Source organism: Prinia subflava, chromosome 3 (assembly GCF_021018805.1).
Source record: "Prinia subflava isolate CZ2003 ecotype Zambia chromosome 3, Cam_Psub_1.2, whole genome shotgun sequence".
NCBI lineage: Eukaryota > Metazoa > Chordata > Aves > Passeriformes > Cisticolidae > Prinia > Prinia subflava.
In genome coordinates, this window is record NC_086249.1 from 38,818,579 (window position 1) to 38,840,777 (window position 22,199).

General features: G+C 46.8%; 3 protein-coding genes across 4 annotated transcripts in view; 2 read left to right on the plus strand and 1 right to left on the minus strand.

Annotated features, from left to right (window-relative positions):
* LOC134548534 (uncharacterized) overlaps positions 1-9,865 on the plus strand; it is an 81,037-nt gene extending 71,172 nt beyond the window's left edge. Inside the window, exon 7 of the mRNA XM_063393436.1 lies at positions 3,352-9,865. Within this exon, the coding sequence (XP_063249506.1) occupies positions 3,352-3,404 (53 nt within the window). The 3' untranslated portion in view covers positions 3,405-9,865. The remainder of the gene's footprint in view (positions 1-3,351) is intronic.
* On the minus strand, positions 8,151-16,772 carry HMGB1 (high mobility group box 1). 2 transcript variants are annotated; one of them, XM_063394750.1, is made up of 5 exons: positions 16,591-16,772; positions 13,663-13,825; positions 13,238-13,383; positions 12,104-12,278; positions 8,151-10,119 (listed from the first exon to the last, which is right to left on the minus strand). In XM_063394750.1, the coding sequence occupies exons 2-5, from the start codon at positions 13,810-13,812 to the stop codon at positions 9,943-9,945; spliced, it is 648 nt and encodes a 215-aa protein (XP_063250820.1). In that variant the 5' UTR covers positions 13,813-13,825; positions 16,591-16,772; the 3' UTR covers positions 8,151-9,942. The 2 variants fall into 2 exon arrangements, with proteins under 2 accessions (XP_063250820.1, XP_063250821.1); XM_063394751.1 differs by lacking the exon at positions 16,591-16,772 and adding an exon at positions 16,324-16,471.
* LOC134549197 (proline-rich protein HaeIII subfamily 1-like) lies at positions 13,832-17,998 on the plus strand. Its single transcript, XM_063394749.1, has 2 exons — positions 13,832-15,714; positions 17,311-17,998. The coding sequence occupies exons 1-2, from the start codon at positions 15,178-15,180 to the stop codon at positions 17,641-17,643; spliced, it is 870 nt and encodes a 289-aa protein (XP_063250819.1). The 5' UTR covers positions 13,832-15,177; the 3' UTR covers positions 17,644-17,998.
* The last annotated feature ends 4,201 nt before the right edge of the window (positions 17,999-22,199 follow it).

The window sequence follows — 22,199 nt, forward strand, 5'->3', positions numbered from 1 at the left end:
AATCTGGACTCAAGGAAACCTTAAAGCCATAAAATTCCAGGTTCCAATAAATCTTTGTTTTATAAAAACCCATCCAGCATATATCAAAACAGAACCTGTAAAAGAAATTAAACATGTGTGGGTCACATACTCTGCTGGATGCTCCTTAATAGTTCTGCAGAATCAGTGGAGTAACGAGGTGCAGTTTTGCTCCATGAAGTTTTGGCACTTCCCTGCAGCGCTGTTGGGCTGCCCAGGGCGCCCACCCGGAACATGAGCAAACACAAGGGGAAGGGGCACCAGCTCCACTCCCCGTCCTCTCTCTTCGTTCCCAGTGCAGACAAGCTGGGCTGCAGCTGTATCCCCACAGGCCCTGGGCATCCCAGCATCTTCCCTTTGGGGGCCCAGCAAAGTGGGGACATTCTCCTCCAGCCCCAGTGAGTGGCAAGGCCACAGCAAACAGAAGTGCTGTAATTCAAAAGGAGGGAAAAGTAAAATGATATCTGGGAGAAGGATTTGCCTGCCTGTTCCCGTGAAATGGAAAAGCAAAGCAAAAATGAAAGGAACTGGGATCACACTGCAGAGACACAGATTTTAACAAGCTCCTTTTCAGGGCTTTAAAAGATTATGCATGTGATGTAATCTTGACATTTCCTGGCTCACTGGTGATTTCCTTGGATCAAACACCCGGAATGCTGGGGACTTGTCACCACCTCGTGCAGCTCCTATTACTTGCAGCACCCCAGGGGACACAGAAGGAGTGAGGCACAGGGTTCTGGGCCAGGGGGCAGGACCTGCACCCCTCTCCCTGTGCTCCTCCTCACCCTGGCTGGGTGAGACGTGGAGCACACACCTTCCTGTTTAGAAATTCCTCTTTAATTTCGAGGGTGGAGGTTTAAGGCTCCAGGCCATGGGTCCTGCACCCAGAAGCCTCGGCAGAGAGACTAAAGGCCGCTAGAACCCTGGCAGGGAGAGACCCTCAGACCTCGTAACAATATATAATCTATTTCTTTCAATCCGTTGTAGAATGACAATTTTATAAAATTCCAGGTGACTTAGTGGATTTGGCAAACCAAGACCAAAAGCAAGCAAAGCCCTATAAATTTTGGGAATCTTCTTATCCTGAAGATTCACCAAGTTTCTGCCAGTAGTCTGCTGAAACTTGAATGTTATGGGGAAAGAGAAAAAATATGGAGCAAAACATTTATTAGCATTTTGTCAAGCACTGGGACAGGCTTCCCAGGCAAGTGGTAGAGCAGCCAAACCTGGAGGCTGCAACCAGAGTGGGGACCAAGCAGGGCACAGTGGCAAACCCCCATCCTGACTTGAGATCCTCCAACCTCTGCCATAGCAGGTAGAAAGACAAACACCACCAACTCTTTCCAGAACTTTTTATCTGGATTTCCAAAGACTGTCTAAATTTGGGTTGCTCAGGTTGTCTCTATTATTAATTACCCTAAAATAGGTACAACCAAAGGCAAGCAAAAAGCACCTGTCTGGGAAGCACTCATACCATGACCAAAGACCCCAGGCAGTTCTTCCCCACCTCCTCTTCCCCTCCAGGGAACTGCTGGCAAATCAAGTCACCTGGGGGCTGCAGGTGCCAGGGGATCAGGGTGGTGGGACACACAGGGGTCACGCTTCTGCTCCTGACAAGGCAGGTTCAGGCTGGCAGTGCCTTTTGCTGTGTGTAAACAGGGAAGCTGCAGCTGAGAGGTTAATGCAATTCCCCTCTTACAAAGTTTTTAGGAAGGGCATTTAAAAGAATATCACCAACTAGTTTCATGCAGCACCAGCATGGCTTTAGTAGCATTTTTTAAAAAATTAATACTAATATTAAAAAGAATATCTATTTTGTTATTATTTCCATGCAAATAGTATAAATAATTGATAGAGGATGTTGCAACCCTTCCAGAACAGCCCTGCACAGCAGAAAGAGAAAGTGAAACAAAGTGCAAGCTGGAAAGCCCCTGGGAAGGCAGGGAGACAAGGCCAGGAGGAGCCTTTGGCAGGGCTCCTGCCTGCCCAGTGCCTGCCCCACGCTCCCTGGCCCAGGCAAAGTCTGGGCAGAAGGTTACAGCAAGGATTAGTTAAGTAGCACCACCTCTTTGGTCACCTAGACTTGTATCCACATAATCCTCCAAGTCTTGTGTTAACTCACATGGGTTGGTTTTGGTTTTTAGCTTAAATGTATCCCATGCTCTGGCTTTTTAGACTCAGTTGAGTATGGTGTTATTTTCAGACTTGGGTCACTTAAATTTTATTATTGCAGGTGGCCCAAATAAACTTTCTTGAGGTTTTTCATATATGTTTTCTAAAGAGAACTGTAAAATGAACAGTTAAGAGGTTTGTTGGAGCTTTTAAATAAGGACAGGGAGCAGTTTCCCTATCAGTTTTACAATTATGCACTTCACCTCAACCTTGACATTAAATGCATTGTCCCAATGCCAAAAACTTAACAGTACTTACCTGACAGATGCAGATATTCAGCTACACAAAACAAGTATTTATTACAGGCATTTCAGGCAATTTGAATTGTATTGTGCATCCCTGTTTCCACTTTCCTTTCCTACGTTTTGCTTCACTAAAGCCTTCACAAAGCTGCATGCACGTAATCTGCCTCACGCAAACAACCTCCCAAGGTTAATTTATTACCAGTTAACTTCAGGAGCTCGACACCTTGGCAAAGGCTGGTGTGAATGCTCAAAATCTATAGCTGGATATCAAACACAGGTAAATGTCTGATTAAAAAAATAAATAAGGAACGTGATTAGTAATCCTTTGGTGTTTGAATACCGACCCGAAAGCAAGTGAAAAAGGGAGCAAGGCTAATGACCACAGCTCCTTTTTGGAACAGAGCTCCACACTGTGCAGCACAGTAGGTTCTCTCTGAAGTGTTTTTAAAAGTATTCTGTGGGACAAAGGAGTTGTCCTGAACTTTTATTGTTTTAAAAATAATGCAGAAAAATAGGAAGTTTCCTCTGCAAAAGTCATGGACCAGTGATTAAGCACAGGGAATATCAACTTGAACTTAAGTTTTAAGAGCACTGAGCTGAGAAAAGTCCATGGAAATTACTCAGTTTGCAAGTTTACCTTTGAAAAACCACCTGTGGGGCTTCCTCTGCCTTTTGGTCTTTTTGATGAAATCCAGGAGGTCTCAGTGATGAGAGATTTCTGCACACTGCAGGCACGAGCCACTGCTCGGAGCAGCACTGGGACACGCTGTCTCCTTGTTTATATTTCAGTGCTACGCGTGATTAATCCTCCATTTCATTCATTGTCTTTTTACTTCTCTGCTACTGGGAACAGTAAATAAGAGGGAAGTTGTAACAAGAGCCTCCCTTTTATTCAGAGACCTTCTGTTTCCTGCAGGCTGGTGGCTTCGAAAAAAATCACAGCTCCATTGTGCTCCAAAGTCATACTGAATGATTCAGATGAAAAGAAAAACCCACGTCACAAGGAACAGGGGACTCAAAGACGAGTGTCGAGGCCAGCAGACCGGGGACATGGATCCCAGGCAGCAGCAGCTCATCCTGAGAATGTTCCACCCTGTGACAGCAGCAACATGATGGTTTATCCCTCCGTGCTGCAGGACTGTAGAAGACAAGTGCTGCTCACGCTGTTAGGGGAGTTCCTAAGCACCCTTGGCCCCACGGGGCTGGCGCTGATTGCCTGGGGGTGGTGGGGCAGCAGGACAGCCCTCCTGTGCTAGCTGGGGGACGCAGATCCAGCCCCCCGCAGCCGAGGGAGGTGAACTCCCTCCTTCCTCCTGGAGCAGGGCTGCCAGCGGCGGAGGTCAGGCAGGGCAGCAGGAAGGGGCAGGGTCACCAGGCAGGGAGGCAGAGCCCGGAGCTCCTGGGCGGCAGCAGAGCATGCAGCGACAGACAGTGCTGCCGTCACCGAACATCTGGCTAGAATGCTCCCCCAAAATAGATCACTTCCTTCTTCCACCTCAAAGGAAACTGTGTTGGAAGGAGACTCAGAGCAGCGCTGGTGCAAGGAGGGATCTCGTTCATGGGCAGCCTCCCACTGGGTGCCACGGACACATTCCGGGTGTGACGCTGGGACCAGACATCAGGCAGGTTCCAAGGGATTAGTCCTGCGAAACGCCCCGACAACCCACGTGGGTGCCGAGCCTCTCAGCGCCCCGGAGCAGAAACCCACCAGCACTTTCCATCGGTGGCTGGTATTGCAAAACCAACACTGTTCCCAAAAGCTGCTCCGGTGCCGAGGGGCTCAGACTGTGATCAGCCCTCACCTACATCTTCCAGCACCAGTTTTACATTACAGTGCTGCTTCACAGCATCTTCCTTATTGGCAGGCATCAGGAGAAATGTGTGTCAACAAATCCGAAGCGAGCGTAAGCGCCGCTGATAATAAAACATGAGTCACTGTTACTCAATCATTTAGCAGCGCATGTCTTGCAAGAAAGTTCTCTCTTCTAGGAATCACCACCGCACAAATTCGAGAGTTGTTTTAATGATCACCCTGGTTTTTAACTTCCTTAGCTGAGTTTTCAGAGGGCTACTTCCTGCTATCCCTGCTTGCAGCCCACCGCCCTGTGCTCCCTCTGCATCTTGTGTTTCAAAGCCAGGCGTGAGGCATCCAGCTCTGGCATGACCTGATGTTCTTCCTAGCAGTTTTAACACTCAGTGTCCCCAACACCAGGAGCAAACTGGCAGCAAGGAGGGGGCTGCTGGGACTGACCCCCCAGTTGCCATCAATGCCCCCCAGACCATCTCTGGTGCCGCTGGCCAGTGTTTAGGGGATGCGCATTTTTCTGCTGGGCTGGGATGAGGAAGAGTGTGGTCAACCCCAGCATTTTGGCAAGGGAGATTTTTTTTTCCCATAAAGGCATTATTTTCATTGTTTTCTTACATTTCAGTTTGGGAAGGAGCAGGAGGGGTCAGGGATGTCTTCCCAGACATTTCTTCAAAACCGTTTTTATCCTTGGTAACAAATGCCCCTGCCAAACACAGCAGCACACGTCCTCAGTTTCCCCTCCGTACGCCTGATTTCTTGAATGGCTTCTTGGAAAAACCATTTACATGGTGACCTCTTGCTGCTGTAAGATGTGCAGGGAGATGGGTCCTTTCCAGGCATTCAAGCTGTGGTGCTTGGTGCTTCCTGTTTTTACTGAGGAACTTTTAGGAGGTCAGAAATACATGAATTGAGCTTTTGCTGCCTTAATAGGTGAAAGGCTGCTGGAAGCACGTGGATAAACTTCCTCTGTGCCAAATGACCGTCATTTAAGTCAAACATTTTTTAACAATAGAAGCAAAATTTTAAAAGGTGTAGTTAAAAAAAACCCCACCACATTTGCCTGTCTGTCCTCCTTGCTCCGTGCTGCTCTGCCTCTTGCTGCTTAGCTTGATCTCGAGCACTCCTGCTGCAGGGAAGGCTTGAGCTTCTGATGTGGCAAACAGGTAGACTAAGCTAATTTATCGCTCAAGTCTTTTATTCCATCACAGAGTGGCAAAAGGGAAGGCTCGTCTCTCTTGTGGGTCACCTCTAATAGCAATTGCTTCAGCAAGATGGATTTCAAAATTAGGTGCTCTCGAAGCAGAAGCCATGCTGTATTTTTCAAAAGCTCAAAGCAGCCGTAAGAGGAATCTGACCTTCATTCTTCATAATAAATTCACTGGGGAAAAAAAAAATCCATCTTTGTTTTTCAGCTTGAAGTACTGTCAAAAGAAAAGCCAGGGCACACACAATATATACAAAATAAAAACACAAGACAACTTCAGCAAAATGACAAAAAACTCAGAGATTTACTTTTCCTGCTTTTTTTTACTCAAACATTGGAATAGAGTCTGACAGCTTGTCTGCAAGTACATTGTTTTGGAATAAAGGCTGGTGTTAATTTAAAATGGATAAACTAGGCTAAATTAAGACCACCTCAAAGTGGTTTTACGATGTAGAGTGCAATCCAGTAGCTAAGTCTGGGGAAAAGTTTATTGATATACACCCACATTTAGGCACCCCACTGGACTTAGCACGTTTGTAAAACGTCCCTGAATGTATTTCAGGTGCTAAAATAATGTCTGCTGCAGCCTGCCAAAAGAAAATGTCACACAGTTATTTTTTGCTAAAGCGCCCCAAAAAGATGTGATCTGCAGTCAAATACAGACTTGTAAGCTAAAGAATATAGTGGAGGAATGCTTGAAAATATTTGGCATTTTACTATTAATAAAATGATTGGCACATTTTGGTCCTAAAAGCCTGTAGCTTGTCAGCTGCCACTGGCACAGCCTGGAAATGGTGAAAATTAATCATCTCTTGTATTAAACACTATCTTTGTATTTTGCCATGTCTCTGTTACAGACTCTGCATTGAATAACTCATTATAACCCAACACAGCACATTGCCTTTATTCCTTTAATCTCCTTGTCAGGCATAGCTGGGAAGGCAGAATGGGAATGTTTATTTTAACTAGCAGGTCCATCCCTTAGGCTGGCAAGAATTAGGAGAGGTTTTTCCCAAGCTCGGCTTGTCTCCCATCCAGAGAACCTAATGCTGTGGCTGCAGTCCACCCGGCTCCTCTTCTGGAGGAGTCACTGAAATCCATCATCCCACTTTCTAGCAAACCTAGACCCAGCTGTTACTCAGCCTTTTCTCCTTCAGGATGGGCTGGTTACCCTGATAAAAGCAGCTGTAAAGAGGCTCAGTGTCAGCAGCACCCTAATTAAGCTGCAGAAATCAGCCACTTCACACCCCTTAGTTCAGGTTTCCAGGGGCCCCTTGGCCTGGACAGAAACATTTTGTTAAATAAGCTCAGCTGTTTGCTAGAGCTGGTGTGACCACTGAAAGCTGGGCAGAAGGGATGAACATTGTCCATACATTTACTTACACCAGCTTAAAGTTACAGAGCATATCTAGGTGGTTGCAGCTGCAGCTTCTTTCAGGACCAACTCGAGATAACCATAAAAATCAGTCTGGTTTCATCTGGCATTCAAGGTATCTTGAGTAACTCCCACGTTTTAACATTCAAGTTCTCTCCAGACCAATCAATTTTTTGTTGTTTAGAACAGCAAAAGCCTGTTCTTTACCTCTACAACAAGCATTTATGTGAAGGTTACAGCCCTAGGAGATGCTTTTTGATAGTGATGTCAACGCCATCAGTTCCCCTGTAGGGAACCACTACCTAAACCAGTCGCACTTCCACTGCTCATTATCCCTCTTCCACAGCAAGCACCCACTTTGAAAGATCAAGGGAAGGCAGATTCAGGCTGAAGTGTCAGCAGTAACTGACCTCGGATCAGGCAATCTTGCAGTGCCCAAGTCTGACCCATCCGTGAAGAGACTCAGACAGTTCTGACCAAGAGGATTCATTAACCACTGGAGCTTCCAGGGGAGCACAGCTGTGGAACAGCGAGGTCCTTTCCAGCAACAACCTGCAGTAGCTTTTCTTTAAAAAGAAGAACTGATCTACCTATGGCATTTCTCTTTCCCCAACAACACTTCCACTGTTTCAAACCCTTTTATGGCAGACACAAGCGAAGGCTTTGTTCCTGACATCCATGTGCAGCTCAACTGAATTACAGGAACGTACCAAGCACTCCTGAGAAAACCACAGCCACTCTGGAGAGCTGGGGAGGCTTTGCAGCATCTCCCACCCATCACCAGCCTCTGCAGTGACACAGGGGGTTCTTTTCCTCAGTAAGCAGCATCGATGATTACATTACCTACCCTCTCCAGCCTCCAGCACGCTCTGTTACCACTGTGCTAAAGTCAAAGGCAGGGCAAAGGCCGTGCCTGGCTGCCGGGGAAGCGCTCGCTACTCATCTCCTAAGTTCAGCTGAATCCTCTAGGTTACTTCTGTCAACATCAAGCACTGAGAACAAAGGCACAAGATTATGGGGCTCTCATTAAGAATGCTTGTTCCAAGAACAAGAAATGTGTCTACTTTCCTCTGATGACCTGGGGAAACAAAAAAACCCTTCAGCACAGAAAATTTATTTGTCATCAGTTACGAACATTTGAATGTGTAATATCCAGTTTAAGGAGACAAAAAAGTCTGTCTGTCCTACCCTTTCTACATCGAGACCTTGCAAACAGCATCGTTTTTCTGCTTGAAACAGAAAGCAGGGATGATGTACATATCTGAGAACACCAACACACACAAAAGCCCCCAAATCCTTAGGGTATTAAGTGAGCCGTTTAACTAAGTATTTAAAACCTCTGCAATTATTAGTTTATTAGTATCATCCAGGATTTCAGATGTTCAATATTTCTCCTGAAGTTATACATAAATGCAAATCGAAATAAGAATCTGAAAGTCAAAATTGTATAACAAAACAATACTCCATCACAAAAGCGTGTAAAATTACAAGAATGCTTTTTTTTGTTTGTTTTTTAACACTGGCACTTAAGAGAACCATAATTTTGTAACCACAAAATTGCCGAATTGTCCCCCAAACTGGTAAGCAGGTATATGTGAAAATAGTTACAGCTGCCAGCACTTGAAGTTTTACTAAATATGCAAAAAACCCCTTAGCTTTGGTTTTGGAAGAGAACTGTATTTGACCAAATTAGACATTGTTGGTATAACCATAAACATTTAACTTTTTAATGCAAAATTTAATAAAATGTACTTTTCCATACAACTATATTTAACTTAAAAATGGGCAAACATCAAGAGTGCGGTATAAAACCTAACAGGAAAAATACATCTTATCTCATTTTCAATTTGAGACAATATACAACTTTGTTTAAAGGGCTAAAACTAGAATTTCAAGAATACAAATATGAATTTACATAGATTTAACAAATAATAATGGTACCATTTATAGAAATCTTAGAAAGAAAAATCATTTCTTGTGGGCCCTTTGCTACCAGGAGTCTCATGGTATAAAGCCCGTGGCCATCACCAGACCTGTCACCAAAAAATAATATGGTCATTTCATGCTTTTAACTTTACACATTTTAGGTACGCTCATCACTCCCAGGTGTTCAGAGATTTACAAATATAACTTCCATTACATGGTAACAGAGTCACACGTGTAAATTTCTCCACACCGGATGGACATACACTCTTCCTATGGGTCCTTCTAGGACAAAATTTAACATTCCCTCCCTCCCCACCCCCCAAAGTATTTAGTTTCTGTAAAATTGAACTCTGTACTTCTCAACTCTCCAAGACTGGTAAACTCATGCAACGCAATAGAATATTACATTTCACAAAAATCTGAACAAGTATCCGTTTGCTGAGATTGAATTTTTTGTTGTTTCCAGTTATGGAAGAATATTTTCATCATATGCCTATATATTTCTTTTCTTACCCTATCATGATAATGCAGGGTATGCAGATCAAAGCTTTGTTTATCAGCTGGTTATATGAAAGATGAAAACTGTAATATTCCCGTGATCCCATACGGGCATTCAATAAAGCAAAAGATGAGTTCCCCTCAAAAGAAAAAAAAAAAAAGAAAAAAAAAAAAAAAGAGAAAAGAAAAAGTATGATTCTCAAGGGCACCTATTAAAAGGACAACAATACTAATAAAAAAAATTGTATTTACTTAGAAGCATTCAGAATGTCAACAAAACAGCTGCAACTTTTTTTCTTCCTTTTTGCAATTACAGAGTGGTATTCAGTTAACAGAACAACAATTAATTTTATGATGCATCAGAGACAACTGAAGATGAGAAATTAACTACATCCCCAAATATAACTAAATTTGTGCTGTGCACCAACAAGAACCTGCTTTATAATTCCCATGCCAATTTACAACCCCCACACTGTACCAGGCAAGGTTAGTGGCCATTGAAATACCACTAAGGACAGGGCTATCTAAAGACACATTCGGTAGTGTGTTAACTATACAAAAAAAGAGACACTGTACAGTTTAAAAACAAATCTTACACAGCCTTACATTTCAATTTTTTTTTTCTTTAAAAGGAGTGAGTTGTGTACAGGGGGGTTAAATGCTTTATAGACAAGAAAGAAATTGCTCTAAAAGAGACTTATTCATCATCATCATCATCTTCATCCTCCTCTTCTTCCTCCTCTTCATCATCTTCATCCTCTTCATCTTCGTCCTCATCCTCCTCCTCTTCCTTCTTCTTCTTGCTCTTCTCAGCCTTGGCAACTACTTTCTTGCCTCCATCAACCTTCCCTTTGGCCCGATATGCAGCAATATCCTTGGAGAAGAAAAGCAGGAACAATCTCTCAAAGATTTAACCAGCCAAGAGGTTCTGAGAAAGCTCCACAGAGCACTTGTGAAAGCAGTCACCCAGGCACCTGCCCCTTCAGCTCCGAGGTGAACTGAAGCCAAAGAAAGGGGAACCCTCTAACACAGGAATTACTCTGGCACGCTACTACACACTGCTTTTATGGCTGCTGAGGAATCTGCATTGTTGGGCTTCTGGGAACAGGCTGGAAAAGCTGCTGCCTCTGATGGTACAGGCACAGCTGAGCCCACTATCCCACAGGGAAATGAAGTAGGGAGACCTCTTAAGGTCCCTTCCTAGCCCTACCTTCTACAAGCCTAGAGAAAGGCAGAGGAAAGCCCTTGTTCGAGGCACAAAACTGGGATTGGCCACCCAGAACACAGCAGAATGACCCAGCCTAACAGCTGCAGTGTTACGCCTCAGCAAAGAACAGTTAGACTGAACTCTGCCTAGCAGAAGTTTACAAAATAAAAGGTATAAGAACTTGATTAAAGGGTAGACAGTGCCACCTTCTGCATGCAATAAATTTATTCTAGTCGTTTGAAACACACAGAATTCAGTTCCTGTTACAGGGAAGTCAAAACTGTACCTGGAAGGCAAAGTCATAAATGCAGTTAAGACTTCCCGACTTTGTGCCAAAACAGTAAAACAATTAGGTAGGACAATTGATCTACAAAGCTTACACACACCAGCTACAGAGAAACATCAACACATTTACACAGATGGGCCAAATCTTCAAATATTCCCCACCTAATGAACACTACAGCACTAATCTTACTGTTCTCTTGGACTCCTTTAAAGCTTAGCAGAAATTTTGAGATGATATCCACTAAGTCAAAGGCCAAACAGCGAAATAGCAAAGATTACCACACCTTAAAACCTCCCATGTAAGTGTAAGAAATAAAGACATTGCTACCTACATTTAAATACTATCTGTGAATAACGATTTATAATTCTATCATTTAAAAAACATCTGAGTTGCACTGCTGTGCGTACAAGCAATTAGCATGAAGTTGTACAGAAAGCACCACTTGGGAAAGCTCCTAGACTTGCAACTCCTCTCTGGCACATCAACAGGGCTACAAGGTTCCACCTTGCACACTACAGTGCAAAAATCTTGAACCTGGGTTTCTTTGCCAGCAGGAGAAATATCCAAAGGAAGGTGACAGCACACAACGGAGACAGGTGCTGCATGCCAGCCATGGGTGGTCGCTGGCCCCTTGTGAAGCATCGCCAGGGGATGCCAATGTGCATCCATCCCTCCTCCTCCCCTGGCTTCCACATTTTGGGATGGGAATCTGCCTCTAGAAATAAAACCATGTGCAGCACACTCCTGTGTGCGCAACAGAATTCTACAACTCCAGTGATGACGGCAGGGTTTAGCCTTAATAATTTAAAAAATTGTATGACAAGCTGCTTCTTATGCATAATTAACCAAATTCATTACTAGAAAGGACATGGACACTAAGTAAGGCCAGGAAAAACACCTAAAACTAGCATCTCCTTTGTGTTTTGTCATTTTCCCAGGAATACATTTTAAAAATCATCTATGTGTATCACTTATCCTAACATTCAAGGATGCTCACCAGTATGCCCAAAATTAGGGAGAACCAATTCATTCCTTACCAGCATTACTTACTGCTACCAACTCAACTCAAACTCTGCTGTGACCTAGGGATTTAGTAATGATACAGAACCCATGGTATTCATTAAAGCACCAGTGACAGCTCAAAATAACAGGCAAATGCAAATAGTTCAAGGTAAAGGACTCCAGTTTAGTGTTAACCCAATGAACCATTTGCTCCTGCATACAACCTTTTCCAACAAATGTAATGAATGATGTCATTAGCATACTGTAACTTGCAACATCAGGTATCAGGGTACACAATAAGGGAAAAACTGTGTAAACTGAGGTTTGGCCTCCCCAAAGCATTTCCCTAAATGTCAGTGTTACCTTTTCATACTTCTCCTTCAGCTTGGCAGCCTTCTTTTCATAAGGCTGTTTTTCATCTGCAGCGGTGTTGTTCCACATCTCTCCCAGTTTCTTTGCAACATCTCCAATGGACAGACCGGGATGTTCTCCTTTGATTTTTGGACGAAACTCAGAGCAAAACAAGAAAAATGCCGAACTACAGAAGAAAAATAAGAGAAGAGAAGATTATTTAAATTTTAGACTTTGCTACAGCAGCAGCTTTTGGGACCTTTGTTACTGTTCCTTAAGAGCATTCTGGAAAAAGCACCTAAAAGTGAGACAGATGTTGGTTACAATGGAAGGCATCAGAACTGAACAAGCCACTTGGCAAACTCCAAGCACCCTTTTCTCTCAAGTAATGCTGCACATCTGGTCCCATTTTTGGCAGGATCCCCGGATAGGCAGGTTTTACATACCAGACACAGAGAAAAGCTTTAGAAATTAGAGTAAGTGAATGATACAAGGGCAGCAAATGTTAGGTCAGAACTGTTAGAGGTGGGAGGCTGCAGTATTCATCAGGAAAGTAGCATTTCCGACCACAGCACCAGCCCAAGTAAGAACATTAGCTTGTAAAGAACTTCCCTGCCCCTTTCAACATTAGCTCAGTTACGCACATAATAAAGTACTGGTGTCTAGTAAGAGATGAATTTGAAGCCAGTTGTGACTATGGTGTGGCTAAAGTTTGAATATTCCAAGCTGGTTTTGAGGAAGATCACCCCTCAAACCTGTTCTGTGCAAAAGCCTCCAATTTTAAATTGACTGTCAATCAAAAATTTTGCTCAAGCCAACAGGTGATGAGAGCAGGGTCTGCAGTACTTTAGTGCCATATTACACTGCAATTATGCTCTCAACAGAAATTAGAAAAATCAGTCAGAATCGCACGTAGTCTAGTCTTCCATCTACTTTTAAAGGCTGCCATCACTCCAACCTTGATAATGGGATGGCCTACCTGAAAAGAAAACCTTAGCATTCATAACTAAAACTTCAACCTATCTTCACACTACTGGTTAAGAAGATCTTGTATTTCTGAAGCTCCTGGATAAAATTACCATTTTATAGATACACACCAGTGTGATGGTGCCAAACAAGACAACCTAAAGCTAGGAATCCACTTACGGAGGCCTCTTCGGTGCATTTGGATCCTTGAACTTCTTTTTTGTTTCCCCCTTAGGTGGTACATAGTTTTTCATTTCTTTTTCATAACGAAGCTTGTCAGCCTTTGCCATATCTTCAAACTTCCCTTTCTCCTTAGAAGACATAGTCTGGAAGGCAATTAGAATCACAGAATACCTCAGAAGGGACACACAAGGATCAAAACAGTATTTTAAGATTCAAAAACATACCAAAGTCCATTCCAAAATTTCAGCTGGGGGAGCTAAAGGTAAGACAAGGACAATGGATAGTTACCACTCATCTTCGAACTGCACTTCATACTTACCCAGAACCCAAGGTTCTAAAGAAATAATTTACAATCTTGAATCGTATTTCAGAAAACAGCAGTCATTTAAGGTTTTGTGGGTTTTTTAAGCAGCTATTCCTACCTTCCATCGTTCTGAGCATTTTTTTGAGAACTCTGAGAAGTTCACTGACGCATCTGGATGTTTCTTCTTGTGCTCCTCCCGACAGGTTTGCACAAAGAAGGCGTATGAAGACATTTTACCTCTCGGCTTCTTAGGATCACCTTTGCCCATTTTTGCTGATTTTCTGCAAAGAAGCAAATGAGACACTTTAAGAACTTGTACTTCCAACAAACCAAGGCAGAAGTAAGTCACAAGCAAGGATCATGCCAAACAAGACCTGCTGGAGCAGTATTCTGAAAGCACACAATGGGAAGAAGATTCCCTTATGGAAAATTCACTGAAGACTTCTATCATCCCTGTCTGAGGTGACCTGGATGTAAGCACCCTGAAATCTCAAAAGGCCTTTAAAATATGCAGTTATTGTCTCCTGCAAATAAGAACTATCCTTCCAAGCAATCTGAAGGCAAGTACAGTAGTGGAGACTGCACACCATGATTATTACCACTGTATTAATCATATGCCTGGGAAGAATAAACTCTGCTGAAAGGAAGGAAAAAGTACCCAAGTATCCCATCTCAGTGGCCTTCTGGATTAATGATTTCTTTCTTTTTAGAGCCCGTGTTTCTACCTCTACCCTGCAGGCCCTGGGTGCTTATTTACAAAATAGACTTTTTTATTATTTTCTATGCCATATGTTATGATCCATCTTTATGTGTATTGCAAAAGCCTACTCTTTGCAGGTATACCTTGAAATACAGGAATGAAACAGTTCACTTGTTCAAGTATGTTATAACCTACACAGAAAGAAGTACAACATTTATGTGCAGCCAGCAGAGCTACGCTCAGCAAGAGCACTATCTGACACTTTCAGGGACTGAAAAATACGTTCCTGGAACTTTCACACCCAAGTCAGACATTTGGAGTATTTCTTCATAGCTCCCTGGAAAAAGTCACTCTCACTCTGACAAGCTCTGCTTTTCAGCACGAATTAAAAGAAGGAGGAAAGAAAAAAAAGCGTGAAAGAAAAAAAAAAAAGGGCAGGCGGTGCCTGCCCGTATTGCCACAGAAGCTGTATTTCCTATCGGTTTGGCGGATAGACAGAAACAGATTTCTGCTCTGTGACTAAACACGTCCGGTTTGAAGTTTCTATCAAGTAAACAAGAGGGCTGAAGAAGCAGAAGGCGCTGCTGCCTGCCGCGGAGACGCTCCCAGCGCAGGCGGGCCGGGGCTCGGCCGGGCCGGGGCTGCGGGCGGCTCTGGGCACGGCGCGGCCGCGGCAGCGCTCGGCACCGCGACCCCGGCGGGCCGTTTAAAAGCCTCCTCCTTCCCGCCATTTTGGACGCGTCCCCTACGAGGGGGGCACAGGGAAACTTCAGAAGTCCCTCAAGAGACCTGCTGGGGGTGGAGGGAAGGAAGAAAAGGGAAAGAAAAAAAGGCAAAACCGCCCCCAGCCAAACAAAAAACTAGTCCCGTTATTAAGGAGAACATGCGTAAGTTTTATTCCGCGTTGAGGCGAGGGCTCGCAGCTGCGAGCACATGCCCAGGGGCCGGACACCCACCGGGGTGCGGCTGCCCGCAGGCGGCGACCCCCGGCCCCGGCGGGACAAAGCGTTCTCCCGCCGCCGCCCCCGTCCCCCCGCGGCGGGGGGGCCGTCCCCATGCCCAGCCCTGCCCGCTCCGGCCGCCATGAGGCGAGGCAGCCCCGGCCTGCGCTCCCTCCCTCCCTGCCGGCCGCGCCGCCGCAGCGGCGGTGTCGGCGGGAGCGGCCGCCATGGCGCAGGCTCCTGGCGGAGGAGGTCACCCGCCGCCGAGCCTCCTTCCATTTTGTGCGCCGAGGAGCAGCCGGCCGCTCCCCACCCCCCCCGCCGCCACCACACCCCCCGCGGCCGGGCGGGGCGGCGAGCCCGGGCGGCGGGACCCCCAACGAGAGGGGCCGCGGCGGGGCCGGGCGGCGACCCCCGCCCGCGGGGGCGGCGGTGGCAGCGCAGCCCGGGCGGCGCGGAATGGCCGCTGTGGCGTCGCCCGCTGCCGCCGCCGCGCAGAGAACATGGCTCCTTCCTCCCTTCCCTTTGTGTGAGCGCGCCGCTACCCTGGCGCACACGCTCAGCCATTGCAGCCGAGGGAGGGCGGGCGGGAGACGGGGGGAGGTGGGTGGGAGCGGGGGGGAAGAAGATGGGGGAGACTAGCGCGCTTTCAGCGCCTGCCCGAGCCCCGGCGGCGCGGCAGAAGCCCCGGCGGGGACCCCCCGCTCGCTCCCGCGCCCCGCCGAGCTGTACGGCCCCGGGGCCGCCGGACCCGCGCCCGGGCGAGCGGCGGCTGCTGGAGAAAAAAGTTCCCCCGAACTGCGCCCCCGCCCGCCCGAGCGCCTCCTCTGCTGCTCCGCGCCGCTCGCCTTGTTTTCTCGCTCGCGGCTGCCGTCAGCCATGTTACAGCCGGGCGGCCGCGGGGCCAGCGGCGCCCCGGCCCGCGCCCCGCTTCCCCGCGCTCCCCACCGCCCCGGCAGCGCGGCTTAGCCCGCCCGGAGCCCCCGCCGCGCCGCCGCCTGCCCCGCCACCGCGGCCACGGCCACGGCGAGGTACCGTGTGAGCGGCTTACGGCGGGGCACGGCGCGGCCCTCGCCCCCCGCGGCGGGCGACCCCCGGCCGCTCGCCCGGCTCCCTTCTCCCGCCTCTCTCTCCTCACCTCGTTCCTTTGCCTCCCGCCGCCACGCTCTCCCGAAGTCGCCCGCCGCCCCCGCCCCGCCCCGGCCGGGGGGCTCGCCGCCCAGGAAAAGGGTCTCCCGGGCACAACCCCGCTCGCCTTTGTGTACGGGCGTCCGAGCCGGCGCTGCCCCGCGCTCCGCGGTCGTGCGGCGGCGGCGGCTCGACGGCCACCACCGGCTCACCGCCCGGCTGCGAGCGGGCGGGCGAGCGCGCCCGGCCGGCCCAGCGGCCCCCGGCGCGTACTCACCCGTGTCAGACAGAGTCGGCACGCAGCCCTCGCTCGGCCCCGAGCCCCAGAGACGCTCCCGCGGCCGCCCGCCCGGCCCCAGCGCTGGCTGGGTCGCTGTGCAGCCCGGTGCACCGCAATGGCTGAGCGCGGGATCGATACGCAGCCTCCTCACACTCGCGGCGCTGGTAACATTACTCTCTGCACAGCCCCGCGCCCATTGGCCGCCGCCAAGCCGAGCGCCGCGCCGATTGGCCCAGGCGCTCCCATTGTCCTGACCAGAGCGCGCCGCGGGTTGGGCGCGCCGCGGGACACGTCACCGAGCAGGGAAAGGGCGCGCAAATATAAAAGCGAGCCGGGGAGCCGGGCGGCCGCGGGGCCCGCACAGCGGCGGTGGCCGCCCTGCGCTGCGCTACCGTCTGCGCGGGCCCCGGGCCCCGCCGCCCCCGCGGCCGCCCCCGCTGCCCCGGGGGGACCGCGGTGGCCGCCCCGCGGTGAGGAGCGGGCCGCCGCCGCCCGTCGCCCCTGCGGCCGCGCCGCCCAGTCGCGGAAGCCGGAGCTCAGCGGGGAGCCGAGCCCAGCCCGCGTGTCTCGGCTCCTCTTGCTCCGTTGCAGCCGGCGCACGGGGCACCCCCTCCGCTGTCGCGGCGCCCTGCGCGGCCCTGCCCCCTCCCCGAGGTTGGGGGACGTTTGTTTTGTTGTTTCGTGGTTTTTAGGGGTTTTTTTTCTTTCTTTTTCCAGAAATGGCTTCATCACCTGTATGAACAACATTCGGAAGACACTGGCTTTCTCCGTGAGCTCTTGGGTGACAAGGAGGAGTCCGCAGTAGTCAGGCAGCGCCCCCCAAGCTCTCAGCAGTGGTGCAGCGAGGGCCCGGCCTCGTCCCGGGCATCCCGGTGCAGGGGCGCGCTGAGCTACACCTCCGCTGTCCTTCGCTGCTGCTGCTCCTCTGCTTTTTTACTGTCACGAGGCTGCTGTGCAGGACTAGCGAACAGGAGAAATACCCTTAACAGAAGCTTCGCTGTTTACACTACTTTATTGGTGCAAACAACGCTGGGAAGAGCGCTGCCGTGAAAAATCCAAAACCACTGATCTGCCTCGAAAGTCAGGGTCAGTGCACTTAGTGTAGTAACACAAACTTGAGTGAAGAGAGGTATACATTGGTCACAAATAACCGGGTGTAAATAGTTGATTTTGATAACTGCTTAGTTATCATGGTCTCTCAAAATCTATCCATGGAGTTTCGGCAGGGTCTGACACACAAGAGAGAGCAATGGTTTCGCAAGGCATGGTACTTCATGGAAGCCAAAGATCATTCTAAATAATGATCCCTATTCCAAAACTGCCTCATTTGTGAAGATGTGCTGGTAGACATAAGACTGTGATTCTGCTACCTGAAATAATGCAAAAATACATGCATAAGAAGCAACACTAGAGTTTCTATCTCAAAGTTTTTGTGGTTTGAGGCTTTTTTCCGATTTGTGTTTAAAGTTTAAACTTTTATATGGAACAGAAGAAAACTGTAAAAATCACTAGTATTTACATAGTCTAGTATGCAGAAACTGATAGCTGATAGTTCTCTGAATACAGAGATATTCAGACACATACTGAACTTTAAGGTTTCTTCTGAGAAAACTAGAGCTGAAAGGAAAGCAAAGTAATCCTTTTATTTCTTGCTCCTGTCTTGAGCTGAACCTTCAGTAAAAGACAAGGAGAAGTTGATTACATGACACACTCCTGTAAGAGTTCTCCTTCATCTCTGTTATATGCTCAGGTCTGCATATTCCAGTGAGTTTCTTCTGCAACCCTTGATGACAGAAATACAAAAGAATTTACTCATCAGTTGCAGACAGTAGCATTTTTTACGGAAGCAATATATGTTTCTTCTCTTGTTCATGCTGTGCCACATCCCTTCTGATACTTCACAAACATGCCTTCTTCTGCAAACCTCATTGAAGTTCAAATCTGTTTTAAATTACACTCCACCAGACAGGTGCAGTCACTGAGATCACTTGGATAACACAAAACACCTTTGCCTTCTTGCACATAAGCTTTGCCCACAGAACATTCGGGTCACAACAGCCCAGTGCGACTGCTCCAGGAAAAAAAGTATGTAGCTGCAGAGGAAGTTTCAAAACCCCTGTTTAGTAATTTTGGTGTTTTGCAAACCAGGGTATACTTTGGGAAAAGACACTCAGATTGGTTGTCATATTGCAAAGCAAGAGTAAAACTAGGATTTCTATTAGACAAGTGTTTTCAAATACTTCAGTTTTTAGGATATTGGTTGTAGTTACTTACTTGGAAACCAGTAGAAATGTTTGTAAGGAGCTTTTTAGTTCAACTTCTTTTCCATGTAAGGCAAGCTGAACTTGAATGGAAACATCAGATATACATGATCAACCTCTTTTTTAAAGCATCCTTTTGTTCCCCAGTTTTCTTTAGAGGTAATAGAGGAAGGCCTTTCCAAAGACAGAACTGTTCTTCTTAATGTATTGCTGAGTAGGAACAGAAAAGTTCCAGCTGAATGACAAAAAAAGTTTTATTAAAATTTTCCTTTCACTTCCTATCATCCCCCATGTAGCTCACAACCAAAGACTTCTAGCAAACACAAACAAGGATGGAGAATTCCAACAAGTGCAGACTGCCTGGTTAGCAGTGGAGCCTGACAGAGAGAGATGCAGAGATCTCATTCTCCCCCATTCCCAAAATAACTGTGAAACACACTGGTGACACTACTCCAGCAGAATTTTTAATGAAGTCACAGTAATATAAAGAACCTTAGAAAGTTTCTGCCCACTTTATTACTGTGGTTGCTGACAGAGGTGGGAAAACACACTTACATCAATTCCAGAAGTCACAAGATGTGGGGCAGCACACCTCCTGTGTGGCAGGAATGTGGTTCTTCCATGCTCCCATCCTCTCCTGCAAAATGTGTGTTCTGTGAAGGACACTGTTTGCTCTCCAGTGGGATTTGGCAGGACAGCAGATGATTTCATAGCTTGCTTTGACTACGAAGTGTCATCACAAGACCTCCAGATTTTGTCACTCTGTCCTCCCTCTTAAGGTGTTTCTTTGGGTCAAAATTACTAGACTATTACAGTGAAAATGCCATAGTAACAACTAGCTTGTCAGTCAAATCCAAAGCTACTATTAGGCTATTTTTAACAAGATCTGAAAGCCTTTCTCAACAAAAAAGTTACATTTTCAGCTCAAAATGAGAGCAAAACATCTGTGGAGACAGGGCACCTGGGCACATGTACTTCTGATGGAGCTGCTGGTAATGTAGATTGTCACTGTTGCTTTCAAACACTTCCATCCCTACAGCGGGCAGGGTTTTTGCGGTGTATTTGAAAAAAAAAAAGCCCTGGCCATATTTGCCCCTTTCCTGAGGCTGCAGTGCCAGCCTGTGCACAGCCCAGATGAACACAATTCTCTGTTGCTTAATAGATGCAGACTTGCAGTCTATCTTTTCCTCTGGTGTCTTATTTGAAATCTTCAGGAGATACAGTTTAAATATTTCCTTAAAATCATTTCTGGAAGAGAAAGGCTCAGTTCAAAGGAATGAGAATTAGCATGTCTGCAAACAGTATCAATGCATGGAACCTGATTTGCTTTACCTTTCTCTCTGGATTTGCTCACGTTGTGTCAAGTGATCTGCATAGGCTGCTGTCCCTCTTCCATCAGTGAGCAGGGTCTCAAGTGGCTTTTTGTCCACTTCCATGGATGAGTGGCTGGCTGGCCCAGCTGTGCAAGTGGTAGCTGTGGAGCAGTGGCAGACAGGCAAGGTAACCTCTGCTGACTAAAGGCACTGGTCTGAGAGAGGCAGGCAGGGAGCAGGGAAGGCACCGGTGCCGCTGCAGCGTTTTCCTCGCCAAGCTTCACATGTGAACCAGCTGATTTTTGTTGACATGTGAGCCCTGAAGACAATTTCATCGTGTCTAGAGCTGATACATTCTTAAATCAGGGTCAGTACTTACACAGTGCTTTTATCCACAAAATGGGTAACATGAAAATTTGTACACTTTTTGTGGAATTAGCAGATGTATGGCTAAGTATCCAAGAAAACAGATTTTCACAGCAAAAGCATATACCCACACTGTTCAGCTCAGAAAGATGGTGAAGATACATCAGTATGGACTTTTCCTCTGATGATCAGTATACCATGGACATTTTTAAAGTGAATATGTGTATAAAAGTAACCATTTTATGGTAAGATTAATAAATCTATGAAATACAATTCCTTCAGCATCTTATTCCTTATGCATAAGTACATAACTTCTTTAAGTGCCTCTGTGAAGCTCTCAATGTGCGGTCTCAGACAGATGGAACTGCGTTCAGCTTCAACAGCAAAAAGGAGTTCAAAAAATGTTCTTTCAGGACTGCACTATTTCTGAAATCGCTGACCTGCTGAGATGCTTGCTTTGCTGAGAACACAACATGCCGTGCAACATCCACTTATCTCTTCAACTTTGTGGAAACATAACATCAAATATTCAGTCTCCCTTCAAAATCTCCAGATCATTTATGTATTGTACACTCAAGCCTACCACTGAGATAAGAGTTATCAGCTGCTTCTAATAAACCCATAATGTTGCTGTCCATCTTCACAGACACTGCTCTAAAGGTGTTAGTACTCTGTCTACCTCACTCCAGTCTAGAGGTGGGTAAGCTTCAGATGCTGACACCACTGTTAGACTTCTACACCTGAACAGGCAGAATTCAACCAGGCCTAAGCTGATGAAAAATACCTGAGATGCCCTTCCTATTTTATCCAGCCCAGAAGACTCAACAGGATATGCTTTCTCACAGCCAGGACGCCTTTAGGCAGACCTCAATGCTCCACATCAAACTGGAAAGATTCCTAGAGCTAGGTATGGTACTGGGACAGAGCTACTATGTTCTTACCTACATGTTTTCTGAAAATACACAACATATAAACATCACCTAACCTGTACTCTGACCCTTTATACGGGACTGTGACACAGACTAAAAAACCATCTGCTTCTGGATATGAAGATGACACCTTAATGCCAACACAGTTCCTGATATCAGGAATCCTAGCACAGTCTTATTTCCAAAAACCAGGAAAATAATGTGAATTTATGGGATGCTGATATCCAAAGAAACAGGAGGCAGCACACATCACTGTATCTAGTAACTACCCAGGACCTACTGTGGATGTAGACTGCATGCAAGCAAGTACAGGAACTGCTGGAGGGAATAACAATTTGCTCACAGCTTCAAAAGGGGAACTTGCATAGTTTGACAGGACAGTCTTACCCTTTTGTTGAATACAGCTAAGTGTACATGGGTGTCACTGAGTAGTGTCTGTCTCACCCCTTACAATGCAATGAGTGTTTCTCATTCATTTGAGGGGTTGTCCACATACTCAGAAACTTTATAAACCTGCTAACTTCCCCTGGAGGTATGGTGCTCAAGGAAGACTACAAGTACTACAAGCTATCAGTGTATACCACTCACTAGGGAGGGCAAAGAACATATCCTGGAAGAGCAGAGGCAGCCTCAAAGGACTCTTATCCTTTCTCCATTTCTCTCCTTTCTGTTCCCTTTTACTCCTCTTCTTTTGTCCACACTCCTGTGCAAAGATAAGCTGAAAAATACATTCTGGC

What these genes read in the sequence shown, in the direction of transcription:
- HMGB1 (XM_063394750.1), bottom strand. Translation starts at nt 13,812, where the DNA reads ATGGGCAAAGGTGATCCTAAGAAGCCGAGAGGTAAAATGTCTTCATAC. An exon ending in AATGCACCGAAGAGGCCTCC is followed by an intron (nt 12,279 to 13,237) that starts GTAAGTGGATTC and finishes TTTCTTCTGTAG; the next exon opens with TTCGGCATTTTTCTTGTTTT. An exon ending in TGAAGGAGAAGTATGAAAAG is followed by an intron (nt 10,120 to 12,103) that starts GTAACACTGACA and finishes TTCTTCTCCAAG; the next exon opens with GATATTGCTGCATATCGGGC.
- LOC134549197 (XM_063394749.1), top strand. Translation starts at nt 15,178, where the DNA reads ATGCCCAGGGGCCGGACACCCACCGGGGTGCGGCTGCCCGCAGGCGGC. An exon ending in CCTTCCTCCCTTCCCTTTGT is followed by an intron (nt 15,715 to 17,310) that starts GTGAGCGCGCCG and finishes TTCTTTTTCCAG; the next exon opens with AAATGGCTTCATCACCTGTA.